The 22,756-nt window shown below is 37.5% G+C and overlaps 1 protein-coding gene across 1 annotated transcript; it reads right to left on the bottom strand.

The window, feature by feature from the left end:
* Positions 1 to 19,445: 19,445 nt before the first annotated feature.
* On the bottom strand, positions 19,446 to 21,809 carry LOC111921639 (UDP-glucuronate 4-epimerase 3). Its single transcript, XM_023917229.1, has one exon. The coding sequence runs from the start codon at positions 21,118 to 21,120 to the stop codon at positions 19,792 to 19,794; it is 1,329 nt and encodes a 442-aa protein (XP_023772997.1). The 5' UTR covers positions 21,121 to 21,809; the 3' UTR covers positions 19,446 to 19,791.
* Between the last annotated feature and the right edge of the window lie 947 nt (positions 21,810 to 22,756).

Genomic DNA, 22,756 nt, shown 5'->3' with positions numbered 1-22,756 from the left:
AATGGATCTGATGGGTTATCCTCTGATGATATCCTCTTAACTACGAGGATTCCTTCTTCTACCTGATGTCTAATAAAGTGATATTTTATGTCGATATGTCGAGATCTATCATGATCCCTCGGTTCCTTGGTCAAGGCAACCGCTCCTTTATTATCACAAAAAATTTCCATAGGCTCCGCTATGGCAGGTACAACTCCAAGATCTCCAATGAAGTTCTTCAGCCATATTTCCTCCTTTGATGCTTCACTCAATGCAATGTACTCTGATTCGCACGTTGAATAAGCTACGGTTTCTTGCTTGGAACTTTTCCAAGTCACTGCTCCTCCATTAAGGGTAAAGACCCAGCCCGACTGCGAACAGTAGTTGTCCATGTTGGTCTGGAAACTGGCATCACTATACCCTCACACCTTTAAGTCATCACTCCCTCCGAGAACCAGAAACCATTCCTTGGTCCTCCGAAGGTACCTAAGGATATTCTTGACTGCGGTCCAATGTGCTCTGCCGGGGTTCCCTTGATATCTACTGACCATGCTCAAAGCAAAGGCCACATCAGGGTGAGTACAAGTCATAGCATACATGATTAAGTCAACTACGTAAGCGTAAGGTACTCGACTCATCTCAGCTATCTCGGCTTCAGTACTCGGACTTTGAGTCTTACTCAACTTAGCATTAATTTGGATCGGTAATTCTCCCTTCTTCGAGTTCTCCATACTAAAACGTTTTAGTACCTTGTCCAAGTAAGTATTCTGACTAAGTCCTATTAGTCTCTTACTTTGGTCTCTCACTATCCTTATTCCCAAAATTGTTGGGTCAAAATATGGTTTATACTTTGCTTTTCTGGGCAATTGTATTCTTCTGTAATATTTTTGGAGTTTACGGTCATGTTTACGATTGCGTTTACGGCCGTAAACCCTGTTTACGGCCCATGTTTACCCGGCCCATATTCTCATGTGTATATATATATATATATATATATATATATATATATATATATATATATATATATATATATATATATATAGGGATGAGGGGTGTGAGGCAAAATATTGATGAACACGAATAGAGTTTACGGCCAGAGAGAGAGAAGAACTATTGTGTGTTAGTGTGTGTGTGAATCTCTCGTATCCGGATCATAATTCATATCAATACATACAAGATTCATATTATTCTTCTTCTCCTTCTCTTCTATTTGATCTGACATCATCAAACAGATTCCGCACCATCAAACGGATTTGATTGATACACAGGCAAATTAGGGACTTACAATTGGTATCAGAGCTTGGTTGTATCAGTCATTTTGTCAGATTTGGGGCATTATTTTATCTTATTTTCGAAATGATTTAGCTTTTTGGATAGATCTCTGAAAATTAAGGGGGGTTTATTCTTTGCATTTTTGATAAAAACAAGTTTTTGCTCGAGTTTTTGAGCAAAAAAGGGTGGAAAACGTCGTTTTTTTTAAGGGTTTACGACCATTGAAGGGTTCACGGCCGTAAACAGTTTGCGGCTAGGGTTTCTCATCGGCGGCGGATAGGGTTTGGGAGTTCACGGCCCGAGGTTTACGGGCCACAAGAGTTTGCGGCCATCGGACAGTTCACGGCCCAACCATTTGCTCGTTCAGCACATATTAAAAAAAAGGAACTGATTTGGGGCTGCAAAGGATCGAACACGCGACCCCTGGTTCCTCCCTTCAGTGTTTTCCCAACTCCTCTAACTTGCTAGATGATAAACTCCTTCTGAATTTAATTCATAAAGTGACTTTTTCTGTTCAAATTTCGCATTTTTTACACTTTTTACCCCAAAACTAAATTTCTTTTAATTTCAAATTCCTTTTTCATCCAAAATAAAAAAATAAATACATAAATAAATAAAATTAATAATAATAATAATAATATAATAAAAAATTAATTAATAATAAAATTTTGTTTTTTTTACTTTTTATTTTAAAATTTTGACTTTGACTTTCAGGTTTGACATTTGATTTTAAATTTTGACTTTCTCGTTTGACTTTTAAGTTTTCAAACTTAGCTTTTCGGTTTGACTTTTAATTTTGACTTTTTTTAAGTTTGAATTTTTTTAAGTTTCACTTTGAGTTTGACCTTTTAAATTTGACTTTTAAGGTTGACTTTAAAAAAAATGCATTTTTAAATTTGACGTTTAAGTTTTATCTTAGCTTCTAGTTGTGCTTTTTAATTTTAAGGTCTACGAGGGACTTGAAAAGATGAAAGAGAGTCGTCAGGATATGTTAAGACAAAATTTCAACATTTTCGATTATATCCCTAGAGAAACCCTCGAAACTCAGTTGCAGCGATTTACTACACTTACTACTGAGATGAATATAGCTGGGATCTTCTTGTCCAAATCTGAGATAAACAAAAAGCTATTGAATTCACTTCCGAAATCGTGGGATATGAACGTGGTCATCATCAAGAAGACAAAAGATCTCAATCATCTTAGTCTTGCTGATATAATTCAAGAATTTGATGCTTTGAAGTGTAGAGAAACAATGAATTCTAAAAACATTCCGGTCACTGAAGTTACATGTACTCCAGCTTGTGAAGCTACGATTAAATTTCTTCGGGAACAAATTGATTTATTTAAAAGAGAAGTTGAGGACCTGAGATATGAAGGATATCAACTCAGGAAAGGACAGAAACCCCTGAAGGCCGAGTTAGAAGCAAAAACCAAGGACTTTAGGAAACTTTAGGAAGAGTATAGCAACAAGTGTGAAAATTATGATTATGTTAAGAGACAACTTGCTGCTGTAACTGAAGAACTTGACGCTTTAAAAATTAAGTGTGGAAAACTGATGTCAGTTTCAAAAATTATACTGCGTCAAGTTAGACAGTCGAGTCCTTATATGAAACCCAATTAAAATTCAAAGAAAATAAAAACAAGGGTCTAGGGTATGATAGTGTACCTCCTCCTTATAATCATAACTACACATCCATCCCTATGACACAGGATGAAACTGACAGGGAGCCACATCTTCGATATGGCAAACGAGCTGGATTTGTGTCAGGAGGAGTTATTAATGTTGAAAATACTGATGTTTCTGTTACATGTGCAGGTAAAGTAGCAGAGGATGAGAACAAGGAGAGTTCTTCTGAACAAACAAACGACCCCTTGAACTCTAAATCTGTTACTCCTAACAAACCTGTCGTTGAGAAATACAGGCCTCCAATTCCAACGCAACAAAGTGCCTGTTGCAATTGTGCATGTGGGAACAACAAGAAACGAGGCAAAGATACGCCACCAGGGGCAGGAAGAAACAACTTCACAGTGAAGAAAAGGACATGTTATCACTGTGGAACACTTGGACACATAGCCAGAAATTGTCCTAATCACGCGTACGTTCCCTACTATGCACAAGGATGGCAAAACGCGCCAAGAGGGAGATTTTTCAAAAGAAACCCCTCAAGGTCACGTTCAGATAACGCCGACTGGAATGCCAAGAAGGCCAAGAATTCAACTCCCAAGGCCAAGAATCAAACTCACAAGGCCAAACATCCAACTCCGAAGAACAAGAAGGGAATGCTGGCCCAGAAGTCTAGTTCAAGAGATGCTCCTGCAAAACAAAGACCGGCTAGGTCAAAGTCATCTTGGCAGCCGACTTCAAGTTCCAAAGCAAGTGCCGAGGCACCCATCGGATTGAAAAAGAAATGGGTTAAACCCGAATATAGATGGGTACCAAAGGTGAAAACTCCCAAATCTTCAAATGACTCTAATGTTTCATTGTCTTCTGTTTGTGATAAGCAGGATATGTCATGGGAGAGAGTACCCTGCATTGATGACAAAGGTCGACCCAGTTTCAAAATCGACTGGGTTCCAAAGACCAATTAATCCCGCTCTGTGTCGGAGCAGCTATGGAGGCATATCATCAGACTTCGGTTTGTTGGTAGTGGCTGTTCCAGGCACATGATAGGAGACATCTCTCAACTGTACAACATTCAGACCTTTGTTGAGAGTAAGTGTCCTTTTGCGGGAAAGGAAGAAAGGAAGGGATCAATCATGGGGTTAGTACTTAACGATGTGAAGAATTTTTGGATCTATTTTGAGATTACGCGTGCTGTTCTCAGACCTTCTGGATGCAAATTCAATCAGTGACTTACGGTTTGAGTTTTCTGATGGGTTTTGGTCATAAGACATCCTATGTGCTCATACAAACCCTAATGCTCGGATCTAGGTTTCTCTATTGTACATGCTTTGAATCCAAGACTATAAACCCTAATTCTAGCATATGGAAATCAATATTAACATATAATTAGGTTTAAGATATTACCTTGATTGTTATGTAGCAATAACAATCCAATTCCTCCTTGAATTGACCTTGGAAAGCTGAGAGTCACAAGTGTCACTCCTCTAATGGCTTACAAACACCATAAGCAAGTGGAGAAGGTATAAAGAGAGAAGAGGGAGGTTAGAATTCGTCCTTAGATCCTCTTGGGAAGAAGTACACGAATTCTAAGGCCTTAGGGGTCTTTATATAGGGTTGGGATTAGGTTTTCAGTCCTTATCCTTATCTAGTTGCTTGTCCACCAAGCAACCATAAGATAACTCTTAGAAACTCTTATCCTAGTCGAATTCTAAGTGATTATCACCTCAAATTCGTTCACCATATATATAAGATAATCCTTACCTTATTTTGTAACTATCACATAATTACAATTCAGCCCCTCTAGTTTAATTAATTACACTTGATCACAAAATTAATTCTTAATTAATTATTGACCAATATTAATTAAACAAATATGATTTCTCCTTTAATATATTATTCTTATAACATATTAATAAATCATAATAACCTCTCTCTCTCTTTATTTATTTCTCCAATCAAGTTGCTTTGGTGAAGGCAACCCAAAAGGACCATGCACCATCGGGTCAAGTACATACCAAAATAGTTATGGACTTAGACACTAATCCAACATTTTCTTTTCTATACTCCTGAGTTTTTCTTAAGCTGATTCGTTTTAAAGACTAATTTTTATTTTAGGATAGTTTAAATTTGCGCATTTATTTTCGTTTCTCTTCTATGCACAAATTTAGGGGGAGAAATAAAAACAAAACAAAAATTTTAAAATTTTAAAAAATCCAAAAACATTAGAAAATCAAAAAATCAAAAAATATGTCGGTTATGAAAAGTGCTTGCAGGAGATGTTTTGGGAAATGAAATTAACAAGTGATAACGGGAAATCTGAATCGGCATAACGTACCTAAGTTGAATCATCTACGTTCTGTGCTCGATGCGCTGGTAGGCATGAAAAATTTTAAATGGTCTTGACTAGGGAGAGTTGAACCTAATGAATTTAAGGACTTGACAAACTTTTACCTAGTTAGATCCGTTTAACCTGATGTCACGACGCTCGGATAGGTTGAGCAGGGAGATATACATGGGAATCTATCGGTCACATTAAATAACCCGTACTTAGAACCGTGGTTAAACTTTTCCTCGATGTGAGGATTTTGTCCTTAATTCCGGTTGGATGGGGCGACTGGTAAATTCTGATAAATTAGGTCTGTAGAATATCATTTTCTTTCTTTCCGTCTGTTAGTCATATGTTGTCTCCTTTGTGTGACTTCCAATCCGACCTGGTACACAACATATGCAACTCTATTTCTCTGCAGGCTATATATGTGAAATACTTCTTATCTGTTAGCCATATGTTGTCTCCTTTGCGTGACTTCTAATCCGACCTGGTACACAACATATGCAACCTTCTTCTTCTCAACCCCTCTGAAGTAATAAGTAATAGAATTATGAATCTATCCTCTCTCTGAATGCTTATCTGCTCACCCGGTGTAAGGAGTACTTTGGAAGTTCTTGATGGTTGGGGCATATCAGGAAGTGGGAAACACGTTCTAGTACACTTAAAATTGAACACAAACAGATTGTCTGTAGATCTCGCTGCTCGATTTGGGTGGACAACAATATCCCTGGTTGTAGTCAGTTAAATGGTCATAAGAATAATTTATTTAAGAATTAGGGCCATTCATGATAATAAAGTTATAATTAGATATATGCATGTATCATGTCATTGGTAAAATGTCCAAATCTTGTCACAAATGTTTCGTGTTTAAGTGGACCACAATACTGGCGATCGATCAGACGAAGATGTGAAGATAAGGGTGCCGACAAGTGGAATAAGGTTGTCCAACAACTTTGATCCCAAATCACTCTTAAAGTTAGCTATTATTTTTGTTTTTGTTAAGTTTATTCATAGTTTCTTCTAATTTAAATATTAGGGGAGAATTAAAACAAACAAACAAACAAACAAACAAAAAATCCAAAAATAGAGTTATTTATGTTTTATTTCTTGTTCAGAAAAATCAAAAATCCAAAAATATTTTTTTTTCTCTGTTTTATTTCTTTTTCAGAAAATATAAAAAATATTCAAAAATATTTTTGTTTTTGTTTTAATTTGTGTGCTAAGTTTTCTTGTAGTTTTGTTTTGTCTTGAAAAGTGATTTCAGGTATAGATAAGACTCATGGAGTTTGTGTTGAAGATTTCTGAGCCAAAGCTTCGTCCATGAGCATTGAAGAAGTCTCATTTGAAGGAGCAATATATGAAGATTATTCTTTCAACATTCAATCCTTCAACCCTAGAAGCAAGGTGAAGCAGAAATTGAAGATTATGTGACGGATTGCATTGAAGCCTCCTCAATCAGTCTGTTGCTATCGTTGTACCTGCTGAAGTGATCCAGAAGATTTGTTCTCTCTGAAGATTCTCAAGCTGAAAGCGTCATCTTTCAAGAATCAGTACAAGAAGCCTCCTCACCCAATGGACGTTCAATGTCAAATTCTGCAGAAAAGCTCAAGTGCTCAAGATGAAGTCATTCATTGAAGATTCATCAAGTTCATCTTGAAGTCATGAAGTCATCGAAGATTAAAGGTGAAGCCAAAGCTCCCAATGAAGATCAACAAGAAGAGCCAGCGACTTTTTAGGGGGAGCTTGTTGGGTCAATTAAGAAAAGAAAGCTATAAACCAAGGGGGAGATTGTTGGGTCAAAATATGGTTTATACTTTGCTTTTCTGGGCAATTGTATTTTTCTGTAATATCTTTGGAGTTTACGGTCATGTTTACGGTTGAGTTTACGGCCGTAAACCCTGTTTACGGCCCATGTTTACCCGGCCCATATTCTCATGTATATATAGGGGTGAGGGGTGTGAGGAAAAAGATTGATGAACACGAATAGAGTTTACGGCCAGAGAGAGAGAAAAACTATTATGTGTTAGTGTGTGTGTGAATCTCTTGTATCCGGATCATAATTCATATCAATACATACAAGATTCATATTATTCTTCTTCTCCTTCTCTTTTATTTGATCTGACATCATCCGTTTGATTGGGATTCCGCACCATCAAACGGATTTGATTGATACACAGGCAAATTAGGGACTTACACAAATATAGGAAGCCTCTCTGAGGTCCTTCATAGCGAAACACTTCCCGAGCCAGGACTTAACTTCCTGCAGTGTCGGGATGTCGTTTCCTATGAGTAATATGTCATCAACATATAACACGAGAAAACTAACTATACTCCCACTAGCTTTGACATAAACACATGATTCATCTTTGCTTCGTACAAATCCAAACTCTTTGACTTTCTCATCAAAGCAAAGATTCCATCTGTGAGATGCTTGTTTAAGTCCATAAATGGACTTCTCAAGCTTGCACACTCTATTGGGATACTTCACATCGACAAAACCCTCTAGCTGAGCCATGTACACATCATCGGCCAACTTCCCATTAAGGAAAGCGGTTTTGACATCCATTTGCCATATTTCATAATCATGACATGCAGCAACGGCCAGCATCACCCTAATAGACTTAATTTTAGCAACTGGTGAGAAGGTCTCATCATAGTCAACTCCGGGAGTTTGAGTAAATCCCTTCGCAACCAATCGCGCCTTATACGTGTGCACATTCCCATCCATGTCCTTCTTCTTCTTGAAGATCCACTTGCACCCAATCGTCTTATGTCCGAGCACATTGTTAACCAAATTCCAAACTTGGTTGTCATACATGGACTGAATCTCGTTGTCCATCGACTCTTTCCATTTCGCAGACTCTGGGCCTGCCATGGCTTCCTTATAGTTGTTAGGTTCATCTAGATTTACTAGTGTACTATCACTAATATATGTGTCCCCTTCGGTAGTAATATGAAAACCATACAACTGGGGTTGAACTCTAACTCTTTCAGAACGTCTAAGAGGTAAGGATTCGTCAATTGGTTCAACCGGAGTTTCCTCCTCGGGTTGATTGCCAGCGTTAGAGGTTCCTTCATTGATCAACTCTTGAATCTCTTCAACATCGATTTGCCTCCTACTGTCTCCTTGGTTTATGAGTTCTCGCTCTCGAAAAACCCCTCTCCTCGCAACGAAGACAACATTGTCACTTGGTCTATAGAAGAGACACCCAAAGGATTTCTGGGGGTATCCAATGAAAATACATCGCTCACTACGAGGTTCGAGCTTGTCAAGAGTCTCACGTCTTACGAAAGCCTCGCAACCCCAAACCTTGATATGTGCTAATGAGGTAGCATCCCCTGTCCACATCTCGTGAGGTGTTTTGGTAAACTTCTTTGCAGGGACTAAATTAAGGATATGGGCGGCAGTCTCTAAGGCATACCCCCAGAATGAGATAGGTAGTGAAGCATGACTCATCATGGAACGAACCATGTCCAACAAGGTTCAATTACACCTCTCAGCCACACCATTCTAATGCGGTGTCCTAGGAGGCGTCAATTGCGAAACTATTCTGCATTCCTTGAGATAGTCGTGGAATTCAAGACATAGGTACTCTCCTCCTCGATCGGATCAAAGCATCTTGATTTTCCTGCCCAATTGATTCTCCACTTCTTGATTAAACTCTTTTAACTTTTCAAAGGTTTCTGACTTGTGCTTGATTAAGTAAATATACCCATATCTAATATAATCATCGGTGAAAGTCACATAGAAGCGGTTCGCGTCCCTTGTGGTGGATCTAAAGGGTCCACATACATCGTTATGTATGAGATCGAATGAACCCTCACCCTTTTCACAAGTGCCAGTGAAGGGTGACTTGGTCGTCTTTCCAAGTAAACAAGACTCGCACACGTCATCGTCCCTAAGGTCGAATGACTCCAACACTCCATCCTTTTGGAGTTGGGCTATGCGTTTCTTGTTGACATGTACAAGACGACAATGCCACAAGCATGCTTTATCCAAACCATTGGAAGAATCCACACACAACACATCATTTCCTAAGTTATCTACAACCATAACAGTTTCATAAATTCCATTACAAGGTAATGCTTCAAAATATAAAGCACCATTTAGATAAGCATAAATTGAACCTTTCTCATTATCAAACGAATATCTAAATCCTTGTCTAAACAAACCATGAAATGAAATGATGTTTCTTGCCATATCTGGCGAATAGCAACAATTATCTAAATCTAAAGCTAATCCATTACTAAGAGCTAAAGAATACACTCCAATTTTGGTGACAGGCGACGTTCTTCTGTTTCCCATGATTAGATTTATTCTTCCATGCTCCATATCTCTATTTCTTCTTAGTCCCTGCAAATCAGAACATATGTGAAAACCACATCCTATATCAAGAACCCAAGAAATAGTACGTGATGAATCATTAGATTTAATTGTGTAAATACCTGCGAAAGATGGCTTGATCTTCCCATCCTTGATGGCTTGCAGATATTCCGGGCAGCTTCTCTTCCAGTGTCCTATTTTGTGGCAGTGGTGACATTCTGCCCCCTTAGCGTTTGAGTTGGGCTTAGCGGGGCCGACTTTCGGTTCCACTAGTAGAGGAACCATCTTGGGGCTTTCCCTTGTGGTGGATCTTTGAAGGAGCCTTCCTCTTTTTGCCCTTCCTTTGCCAAATGGCCAAAACAGGAGTAGCGGGTGGAGTGGGAGTTGGTGCAATAGATTTGTCCTTGAGGTTGCTCTCAGCAGTCCTTAGGAGTCCTTGGAGTTTGCTTAGGGTGACTTCTTCTTTGTTCATGTGGTAGGTCATCCTAAATTGGTTGTAGCACGAGGGCAAGGAGTGTAGAATGATGTCGATAGCCAAGTGTTCCCCAAAGTTAACATTTAACTTGCGAAGACGATCAACATACCTTTGCATCTTTTGCAAATGTGAGGTTAGGGATTCTCCACTTCCCATCTTAGCGGTGATCATGTTGGTGATGATCTCGTAGCGCTCTTGCCTTGCGCTTTGGTGGTACCTCTCCAGCAAATCTTGGTGCATTTCATAGGGATACATGTCCTCATTGGACTTTTGCAGTTCAAGATTCATAGTGGCCAGCATAATGCAATGGACTTTCGTTGCATCACGCTCATGGGTCTCAAAGACGGCCATTTCTTCAGGAGTAGCGATTTCCGGACTGATCTTTTCAAGCTTCTTGCTGAGGACATATTCTTTGTCCTCATAGCGGGCAATCATGCGAATGTATCTTATCGATTCGTTGAAATTCGATCCGTCGAATGTCACCTTTTAACATAGGCTCCTTAGCGAGAATGAACCAGCAGCAGTGTTGTTTGCATTTGCGTTTGCGTTAGACATCTACAAATAGAACGGAAAAAGTTTGATTAGAATTGAATCCCTAATTAAACACCCAAAATGAGAAATTAGGGATAGGATCCAACAACATTATTTACACATTAGAAAAGGGATGCCGTAATCCGACATGCAAATAATTTGGAGGTAAGTGAATGACGATTCACTAATTCTTCACCATGAAAAACATAAGGCTTTAGGTTTTAAATGTATTGAGAATTCCTAGATTTCTTTAGATTCATTGAACTTTTCAATGGCATGTTTAAATCTCGATATGCCCCTCTTGTTTGTGACTGGGATGCCGAGGATCACAAAGCGGGTGTGAATAACCATGCAAATATACATGGTGCCCTCATTGTTACAGTCACCTATTCGATGTGCCGGTTAGCCACACACGCTCCATCGAACTATGAAAAACAATGAGTCACCCTTTGCCACCTTTGCTTAGAACCAATTAGTGTGCCGGTTAACCACACACGCTCCACTAACTTCTTAGCAAGGGTGCAAAGTGTAATTTCATGGGATTGCATCAATTCACTTTTGCCTAAAGTAACTAGGATTGAGAATTTAAAAAAAAACGTTTAGTTACTTTATTTATTTTCATTATACTTATTAATGAAGAGAGGATTGCCCTATCCTACCCGTTCGGCTAACGACCCTCCACCAATCAAGGAAGCGGTGGGTAAGAGTGGATACCCATTAAACCGCCATTTTATAGGCCATAACCTTATACCCCCCTTATAGATCGGCTTCGTGAATGAGACCTACTAACGGTAAGACTAGCATTTTAGTTATACATACACACACACATACACACACACACACACACACACACATATATATATATATATATATATATATATATATATATATATATATATATATATATATTAATCTTGTGATAATATAATAGTATAGGGTGTATTTTAAACATTTTAAAAATACTAGGGTTTTAATCTCAATTTAAAATTTTTTAAAATTTATAACTTTTAAATTAAAATTTTAAATATTAAAACTCTTGATTTAATAATTATCTAAATTAAACAATTAATTTTAATTACTAAATCATAAGGGATTATTATAAATTAAACAAATAAATTTATCCTAATCCCTTATATCCCTCTAAATTTCGAAATTAGGGAGGGGATAATTCAAAATCTTTAATTACCATATTTAACAATTAAAAGATAATTACAAGATATGGGATTATCCAAATCCCTAGATTTTAGGGACTTATCTTGGTGAGGAGGCAAATCTCAAAAATCTAGGGTTTGCAAACCCTAGATCTCGAAATCTTGGGCAACATTTCGAACACAAGGGTTCAAGAAACCCTAAAAATCGAAATCCTAGCCTCCTAGGGTTTATTGGCCATAAACCCTAAAGTGTCAAATTCATACAATTGTATAATACTAATTGAAAACAATTCAACCAAAGGCTCTGATACCACTGATGGGTTTTGTACAAACAATCCTATGTGTGTATGCAACCCTAGATTTGGATCTATGTTTTCTCTATTAGATACACAACTTTATGAACACAATAAGAACCCTAGCTAGCAGGTATATATTTCGAAATTTTTATAGATGAGTAGATCACATACCTCTTGTTGTTATATTGCAATAACAACACTAATCTTCAATCTCTTAGTCTTGAAAGCAAGTACCACAAGTGTAGTACCTCTAATGGCTCACAAACACCACAAGCAATTGGAGAGGCAAGAGAGAGAGGAGAGAGGTTAGAAATCGGCTCTAGGAACCCTAGGGAATCAAGTGGCCGATTTCCTTAGGCTTAGGGGTCTTTATATAGGGTAGAGATTAGGGTTTCAGTCCTTATCCTTATCTAGTTGCTTGCCCACCAAGTTACCAAAAGATAAGCCTTGAAAGTCCTTATCCTTGGACGATTTCAAGGGCCTTATCCCCTTGAATTCGTCCACCTCTCCCATAGGGCATCCATTGCCCTAATTTGCAACTATCACATAATTCCAATTTAGCCCCTGCAGTTTAATTAATTACATTTGATCACAAAATTAATTCTTAATTAATTATTAACCAGTATTAATTAAACAAATATGATTTCTCCTATTAATATATTATTCCTATAATATATTAATAAATCATAATAACCTCTTTCTCTATTATTTCTCCAATCAAGTTGCTTTGGTGAAGGCAACCCAAAAGGACCATGCACAACCGGGTCAAGTACTTACCAAATATGGTTACGGGCTTAGACACTAATCCAACAGGGCATGGGTGCGATACTGATGCAGCGGTGTCACGTGATAGCAGGCCTTAGGGAATCAGGTTGGGGATGCCAGTCAAGACATGAGTTCAGTAGAGTGTTAGGTCAAGCGCGTGTTCGAGCCAGATAGTTTTAGAGTGTTGTAAGTCTGCGGGTGTAGATGTAGGATTCACTAGCATCCAGATAGTATTAGAGTGTTCTAAGTCTGCGGGTGTAGCCGTAGAATTCACTAGCAGCCAGATGGTGCTACAGTGTTGTATGACTGCGGGTGTAGCCGTAGCATTCACTAGGTTGGTAGATAGCATGGGAGTGTTGTTAGATCACGTAAGGATCAGTAGTACACACCAGTTCGGGTGCAGCAGTGAGGGCGTGGCTAGTCCACAAATTGGTTTACAGATTTCCCCAGATGAATTAGACCTAGTGGAGCTAGGGATAAGACTGTTGGAACGTCACTACGGTTATGATACCAGGAAAGCAATGGACTGCTTAGGGTCATATGTGATATAACGCTACCATTGGGCATGAAGCAATCACTTCTATCCTAGGGTTTGGTGATGTCAGGACTCGACGTATGGACCCGATCAGTTAGATCAGATGATCTTTATAGCCACAGTGACAAGATAATTAGTGGCAAATGTTGATAGACAAGGATTTTGTTTGCGTAGGGTGATTGTGGAATTGCTATTGGCTCAGCAACCGGGCAGGGCTTCAGTATTTCAGATAAGCTAGAACCAGGGAGGTTTTAGTGAATTTTAGGAAGCAGCCATGTGGCTGCATACTATTCGGGCAGTTCAATGTTTCAGGTGGATCAGTGCTTCGAACAGTTTTGGGTCTCAAGCAGTAAGGGTATTTTAGGATTTCATGTATGGTAAGCGTAACAGATTGTTGAGTAATGCTAAGTCACTCACAACTGGGTTAGCTGAGCCTAGGCTAAGTATGAGTGATATATAGGGCTAATTAGGTCTTCTGTTTTCTAGTAGGAACCGCGGGTTATCAGGAGTTAAGTAGTCAGTTGAGAGGCAAGTGGACTAGAATCAGCGATAATGATTCAGTATGGGCGGGCTGTCAGGGAGCTAGACCATCTAGAGACAGTAGATGTCAGATGGAGTAGATGTGATCTTATTGTGAGGAATTCGTTCAGCAATAGATAATGATGCGTCACGGCTACCCCAGGAAGGCTAGGATGTGCCCAGGATGGTGACCATGTTATTAGAGTGGGTGGGCGTGTAAGGAATGGTAAGGAATGATTTCGAGGACAAAATCTAATTTAAGTGGGGCAGAGTTGTAACACCCCGGTTATTAAATAAATAAATAAATTAATTAATTAACTAATAAACAGATAGAAGCCCTAAAATCAATAATATTATAGAAAGGCGTTGGTCTCGAGGGTTAATTATTACAATTCTAGAAGCTGGGGGTTAAAAGTGTAAGTTCTGGATTTGATTTTAAAGGAATTTCAGAGGGCAGGGTTGAATTGCTAAATTAAGGACTATGTTTGAAAATAAATCTGGAGAGGGGGACTAAAATCGTTAAAAAAAAATTAAAAGTTTGAAGGAAGAACACAAGTGAAGACCCGTCATTCCTCCCGTGTATGAAAACATCACCCAAGCGAAACCCTAAACCTAATCCTTAGCAGCCACCACCACCCTGTGACTCCCCAACCGCCATCTCTCCCTTTAGTTCATTGTTCCGATCAAACGAGGACGCCTACTGCCTCGCCGCTGAGCACCTCGACCGCTAAACTGCCGTTGAAGGTCTCCATTGTGATGTTGCTGCCGGAGGACCACCGAGGATCGTGGAAATGTCATGTGTGTTATTGTGCGAGTCACCAACTACTGAGAGGTAGCTGGTAAGGTCATATGTCGCTTTTCTTTTATCAGTTCCTCATTAGTTTCAGTGTTTTGACGTCGTTTTTAGGGGCTATGAACATCGGCGACCCATGAACCGCCACCTTTACCCATTCCAACGACCCCAACCTCCTAGTCGGTGGTTGGAAGACCCCAACCTCCTAGTCGGTGGTTGGAAGTGTTGGTCTCGTGTTTTTTATGGACTTGGATTGCTGCCACGAGTTGTATGTGTAAGCAGGGTATTGTTGATACCCACTGCCACCACCTCAAGGTGGTGGCTGACATCGTGTTCTGCCACTCATTTCCACCACGAGCCACCTTAAGAGGTGTTTGTATGTATATATATTTTATGTGTGAAGCTATTTATGCAATCTTTGGGCAGGAACCACCACTACCATTGGAAATGGTGGGTACCGCCGCCTTCTGCCGCCCTCAACCGCTGTTGTTGTTGCCATTTCGGGACGCTGTCGTCTCCATACACCACCAGGTGGGTGGTTAATCAAATTTAGTCAAAGGAAATATATGAATGGTATGTTGAGAAGATTCAACATAAGGGAATTCTATATATAGCAATATTATAGTGAGAGACTGGTAAAGTATCAAGTCTTTATGTAAGACATTATGTATGGTATCCCATATGTTTCGGGTATAGGATCGATTACATATACTATAATATTCAACCGTTTTAATTTTCCAAATGTCTAGGGCATTAAGAAGGAAAATAGGACAAGAACTGGACATGACTGAATTAATTAAACAACTGTCAAGGACGATCTAAGGTTCGCTAAGGATGTATCGCTTGTGGGCAGTTGGAAGTGTAGTAATGAATGGACCATATTGGCATTATTATTATTATATATAGGACTCTATTAACGATGAGTTTTCTTATGGCAAATATGGAAATGTTTCCATAATGGGAGTTGGATATTAAGGATCTATGTGTAGGTTAGAAACTTTTATGCAAGAAGGATGTTCAAATGAATGTACTTTGAATATGAGACTTCATGTCTATGGGGTTGTCTTGTAGCAATATCCAATAAGAGCTCTTTGTAATTTCATTGACAAAGTCTTTGTGACTTTGGTTCAATGACATTACAAAATGATCATTGCATAGAATGTTAGAATCTAACACATTATGATAGTGACAAGAATTTGGTATTCTTACACTTATGATAGGGATTTAGGAATTGTGAAATGAGTGTCATTGGAAATGTATTTAATTGATCTATTTCGCAAAGTAAGGACTATATGTTAACATAGTATGCATGCTTAGAGAATGGGATAGCTATTGTTTATAATTCAAGTATTAAGTTGATTATTCGAAACATTATACAATGAATGATGTGTAATCAATATGGTGACTAAATAAGAGGTGTTTTATTTATACTCACAAGTTTGAGGCCATATTGGATTCCATTATTCTTGTGTTTCACTTCACATGTTTTGACTTCCAAAATAATAAGATTATTCAAACCATCCACAGTCGTTCATACTTTGGAAGTAGGTATTGAGGCAAGACTGTCATGAATCTGACTGTAGATTGTCTGAAGCGTTTTAGACACAACAAAAGTCTGTTGCAGTGTTCATGAGTGCTCCTGAAATAAGATTTGAGTATTAGATTAGACCCACGCTCACTTTAATCGCTTCATGGAATTTATCATGAGTGATTAGTGAGATGATAATATCTTATATTCTTGAAACGGAGACATATAGTTGTAGTTTACAAGTCGGTTGCACATTGATAATATGTAAACACACCAGTAACTTGGTGTTATAAAACATATTATTGTGTGTGATTTGATGAGTAAATAGAGCAAGCATATGAGTCGATGTTTATCCGTTCCTTTTACCCAAAGTGGGATAAAAGAGATATTTGTTGGCCCCTCGATGATTTAGTGATGACACCTTAAGCGATTGGGCAAGCCTGGACTAAGTTGATGTGTTCAATTGTAGTCTGTTTTCAGTCGTCATAAATCGGAAATCGGGAAACAACACATGAACAGAGAGTATGATTTAAATCCATGTCTCGGTTCATACGATATCTAGAATGGAGAAATATATGATCCCTTATCTAAAGGACGTGTTGCTGATAAGATCAGAGTTTGACAGCGACTTTTGAAAGCTATGATTGTTAATCAATTTCTGAAGTCGTACTTGCAAAATAGTTATTAGACTTATCCAAGTGGGAGACTGTTGAATTAGGTGTCTAAGCCCATAACCATTTTGGTATGTACTTGACCCGATTTTGAGCATGCTCTTTTTAGGTTGTCTTCACCATAGCAACTAATAGGATGAATTAATGAGAAAGATGATTAATTATGATTTATTAATATATTATAAAAATGATATATTACAAGAGAAATCATATTGTTTAATTAATATTGATCAATAATTAATTTAGAATTAATTTTGTGGTTAAAAGAGATAAATTAAATAAAGGGGACTGATATTGTAATTATAAGATAGTTACAAAGTTGGGATTAGGATCCATAAAGAAGCAATGGACGATTCTATATGGGAGTCCATATAAAAATCGTCAAAGGGGCCTTTTGTAACGATCTTTGGGCTGCTTAAGGAATATGAAATTGTATTAGGGTTTCCGAGTTGATAACCCTAGAAGCCTAACTATAAAAGGAACCCTTAAGGCCACCAAAATCGTCCCTAACCCTCTCTAGAGTGCCTTGGATGAATTTTGTGCCTCCTCCTCCCTCTCCTAAGTCATCTTGTTTCTAGTGGTGTTTGTGACTCCATTAGAGGTACAACATTTGGGGCAATAGGCTTTCAGAAGTCAAGATCAAGAAGGATTGTGATTGTTATTGCTACATAACAATCAAGGTAAGATCTAAACTCTAATCATATGTCAATTTCAATTATAGTATGCTAGATTTAGGGTTTATGATCTTTGGATGATTATTGCATGTACAATTAGACAAACTAGATCCAAAGCTTTAGGGTTTGCATGTGCACCATATGATTGATGTAATGCTCAAAAACATATTAGTTTCGCCCACCAAGCCTATTGGTATGAGATATTAATTAGAAATTTGGAATTCATATCCCTAACAATCTCATCCCCCCGATAAACTCTTTTATAATATCCAACCATAACCTTAACGATAAAGTGGTCGAGCACTTTTTTGTTTGCTTGTCGATCAACCAACATGTGTGTTGGTCAACATTTTTTTTTGACTTGGAAAAGACTAACAGATTTGATTGCCTTTTCCCTAATCAACCAAGAACATTTTTTTTAACAAAACAAACCTTTCTTTAGCTGATCTGCTAGTCTTGTACTGCAAACCCTCTGCCATGTATTTTTTTTCCAATAGTGAGCGTAAGCTACTCTTTGCTATTGAAAATGTCTAGGAGCTTGATCTTTTGACTTGTGTATACGCTTTGTGATGGAATGTTGACAATATCATTGACGGGACAAGAAGGCAAGGGGGCATACCATGAACATGGTATCTGAATATATAAGCTTCGGTTCATCATTCGATTTTTCTCCATTGGAATTTCTGTCTAGGTCAGATATATCTAACTTGTTACTGTCTACAAACTCCCCGTATCCTTGTAGTTCACCATTATTAAAAAATGTCTTTTTGTTTTCCAGTTTCATTACTGACTCGATTAACCATGCCTTGTAGTTTATGTTCAAAGTAATTATGTGCGCACACATCATTAAGATATGTCCCAACATCATTATCACCAACATACTTATAATTTTGCAGTTCCACATACATAATCGGTTGTTGCATTGCGTTTACATTTTTAGCAACACTATGATATTGAGGTATACTTGGAGTTATAAAAGTATCTATTGGGTTGTTGCTTCCTTTTCCGTTGGATATGTTTGTTGTAGATGTTGTTCCTCTATTGGCAATATCATTAGCACCATCACCCTCTTACGACCACATACACAGACACAGAGATTTACCTTCAACCACATTGATTACGTTGATCAATTTTCTAATATCACGATCATCAACAATAGCACAATAATACAACACCTGAGGATGTTGGCAAGAAAGACTAACTTTTGATTCATCTGGATCTGGAATATCAGTCTTATTTTTCACCAAATAAACAAATTCAATAAATGTGGTGGTCTAGTAAAAATATGTACGATATATTAATCAAAACTAATATTAAATAATAGTCAACTCCAACCAAAGAGTAGTCAACACCAAAAAAATTGCCCAAACCGTAGGTAAGGAGGAATCGAAGGTTACGTGCCCTGACCTACAGTTTTGTTCTTCATGTTCATATGGGCACCAAACCGTATTTATTTTGACAGCATACGGTAGGTGATTAAATCGCCTATAGTTTTGTTGAATTTTTTTTATTATTATATTGCAACTCAAAATAATAATCATCTACGGTTTTATTAGATATTTTTGACTAATTGCAAATATTTGACTGTTAAGTAAAAAAAATGATCAGATAATTTTACTAGTTTTGTCATTTTATCATTGTATTATTGATTGTAATTAATAAAAACTCATAATCAGGCTCCACGAAACCTGAAAACTGATTATTGCAATCCAATAGCAGTAATCATTTGAGTTTCCGTATAAACTTCAAAAGCTGTTCTATCAATTTAAAATCACAATCTACCTTGCTTTAGTACCCCGAAATCCAATCTAACAATCTGCAAAATAGATCCAATTGCCAAAAAAGGAAAGAACAATAGCGACCTAACAAGATTACAAAATTCACACATATCAAACTTTAACCAATAAATTTGACAACAAATCACAAAATCCAAAACTTAAACCAAGAAAGGTAAAACAAAAATCAACAAGAAAACATGATTAACAAACATTCAAACTTTTTGTGTTCTATTTATTTGAGTTCCAAGATAAATGATACAAGTCCACCAATCAAAGCAAATTTGCTCTATCAAGTCAAGAATCCTACAATAATAATGCTACAACAAATTACATAAAGTTCTTGAATTCCTTTTAGTACAGATAAATAAACCGAAACAAAATCTTGTTCTTCGTGTCATCATCCTTCTTTCCCGTCTTCCGTTTCATATACCAACAAGATAATGTATTTGGATATTACAGATTTAACAAAACAATCATGTGAATAGCAAAACGAATAACAATTCAAGAACATGTTTACCACTTTCTTTCTTTCTTTCTTTCTTTTCCATCAATGATCACTCTTCTTTCCAGATCCATAATAACTCACATACCATCGAACAAATTTCTTCAAACCCATTTGAAGATCAGTCGTTGGTTTATACCCAAATTCCCTTTGAGCTAAACTAATATTTGCATGAGTAAATGGGACATCACCATTTCTTGGCAACTTCATAACTCTTCTTTTTGCTTTCACTTTCAATAACTTCTCCAAAATAGAAACGAGATCTGAAACAGGAACAGGTGAAGTGTTCCCTAAGTTAAAAACTCTCAATTGTGCAGGACCTTTCTTCTTCCCACCACTTCCTGTACTCTTTTCAGCAGTATCTAAAGCACCTAAACAACCCTTTACGATATCATCAATGTATGTGAAATCACGAGCGACAGTTCCATGGTTGACAGATTCGAAAATGGGAATCGATTTTCCTTTCAAGATGTCTTTCGTGAAGAAGAAATAAGCCATATCTGGTCTTCCCCAAGGTCCATAAACAGTAAAGAATCGTAAACCAGTTAGAGAGAGGCCATAGATGTGGTTATAAGTATGTGCAATCTCTTCGCCGGCTTTTTTTGTGGCGGCGTAGAGGCTCGCCGGTTGATCGGTTCGATCTTTTTCTGAAAAGGGTACTTTTGTGTTCAATCCGTAAACAGAACTAGATGATGCCCAAACGATTGCGGGTTGTGGGTTTGCGTTTTTACAGACTTCAAGAAGATTAACAAGTCCGGCGATGTTGCTATGGATGTAAGAGCTTGGGTTTTCCATGGCGTATCGAACGCCGGCTTGAGCAGCTAAATGCATGACATGAGTAAAAGGGATTACCTCGAAGAGTTTTTTGAGCAATGCGACGTCGTTAATGTCGCCTTCGACGATGTAAATCCCACTTCTTTCTAGTAAAGCTTGACGAGCTCTTTTCAGGGAAGGATCGTAATAGTCGTTGAAGTTATCAAGACCTAAAACACCGTCGCCACGGCGTTTCAAGGCGGCGCTGACATGGGTTCCGACGAATCCGGCTGCTCCGGTGACTAAAACGCAGAACCCAGTATTGGAACGGATCTTGGCGGATGATCGGACGCGTTTTTCCCAAATGGGTCCACCCCAAGAATTGGTTTTTAAAGATCTGCGAGAGAGATCTGATGGGATCGATCCGGCGGAGGAGTACGGCGATGATGACGGCGGTGATTTGAAGAAGAAAATGAAGATTAATCCCAAGAAAACGAAACTCCAAAATGTGAGCTTTGCTAGATACGAATAATGCCATCTGAATCTATGATTGTATTGGGATTTTTCCATCTTGAATTTGCCAGGCGTTGATGGGATATTATCAAGATGAGATGACTTCATAATTTCCAAGAAAATCTTGAAATGGAAAACACCAACTCTTTTTTTTCCTGAATCCAAACTGGGTTAGGTTTGATTTTCTTGGAATGTGGCCAGGGTATGAATAAATCTCAAATAATTTGTTTTGTTTCTTTGTAGGGTTTGAAGAATGATTCCAATCTTTTCAAGAAAATTGATGATTGGTGAACAAAAACAAATACAAAAACAAAAAAGGAAAGATGAAAAAAAGGAATTGTTCTTGCTGTGTTGATGGTGTTGATGACGATGTTCTTCAATCTTCCCCCAAACTTTACTTTTTCCTTTTGATGATGGTGGAAATGGAATCTTGTGGTTTCTTGAAGGGATTGATTTGTTTGCTTTTGTGGGTTTTCTTGGGTATAAAGATTGATCGGAAAAGTAATTTGTGATTGGGGAGAGAAAAGAAGAGAGAGGTGGACTGAATGAAGATGGGGAAGAACGGATTTTGAAGGATTTTATTAAAATGATAAAGGATATTATTGATATTCAAGGTGGTGTGGACTCATTACATATCATCAAAATCAAGAAAGCGAAGGAATAGTCAAAGGGTTAATATCTTGTTAAATTTTGTATGGAATTCCGGGAAAATTAGGGTTACTCTAGTTTTCTATTTGTGAGTGTATATTCTTTATTCTATTTCTATTTCTATCACTATTTCACCCCTCATTTGGAAATGAATGGATAATGAAAATCAAGTTTAAGATGCATAATTGGGAGGTGTGATTTTAGGGGGGGTTTGATTGGTGATTTTCATCTTGATGATTGCTTATTTGGGGATTTGCGGGTGTGTATTGGGAGATGATATGGATGAGATTTTGTGGCAAATTATGAGGAGGGGTTCATAGTTTTCACACCATAGGTATGTATTAGATTTATGGGTGGATTCGAAGCTTTGATTTTCAATCATTAATTAGCTGTTATTTTTTCTTCCAAAATTTTACTTTGCATAAATGATTAGTAAATGTGAATCTGTTATAATGAAACGGGATTTTACGGATAAGGTATTTCAAGACGAGTCTATTAAAAAAAGAGTCAATTAATATATGTAAGAAATTAGAGATAAAGTAATACAAATTGCAAGATAAATAACTAACTAGCTAGTGGCCGGAAAATTAATTATTAACAGAAAAGCTCATATGAAACCCTAAAAAATTAGTTGTTACTTGAAAAACTAGTTAAAAGCAAAAAATAATATTTAATAAAACTAGTTGATAAACTAACCATTTATTTAAATATAAGACAAAATTATAAAAAACGTCCCTGTGGTATGTATTTTTTTGGGGTTTTAGTCCAAACTCTGATTTTTTTTGGCTTCGTGTCCTTTTGACCATGTTTGTTAATGATTTTGGTCACTCGGAAAACTAAAAATACTAAAATACCCTTTCAGATATATTTTATTTATATTTTTTCTATTTAATTAAAAAATAAATAAATAAATAAATAAATAATTTGGGCTCACATCTCTTTCTTTTTCTCTCTCTCAACGTTCATGTTCTCCATACAATTCACCCAATTGCAACCTTAAACATTAAATATGTTCACAAACTGAAAATGATAAATGCCCAGATCATCCCCTCTAATTGGAAAAACAATCAATTTCTACTAAACTTCCCTTTTGTAA

This window comes from Lactuca sativa, chromosome 3, assembly GCF_002870075.4.
Source record: "Lactuca sativa cultivar Salinas chromosome 3, Lsat_Salinas_v11, whole genome shotgun sequence".
NCBI classification, from domain to species: domain Eukaryota; kingdom Viridiplantae; phylum Streptophyta; class Magnoliopsida; order Asterales; family Asteraceae; genus Lactuca; species Lactuca sativa.
Note: the sequence above shows the minus strand (reverse complement) of the source record. Positions and strands in the feature narration are given on the sequence as shown.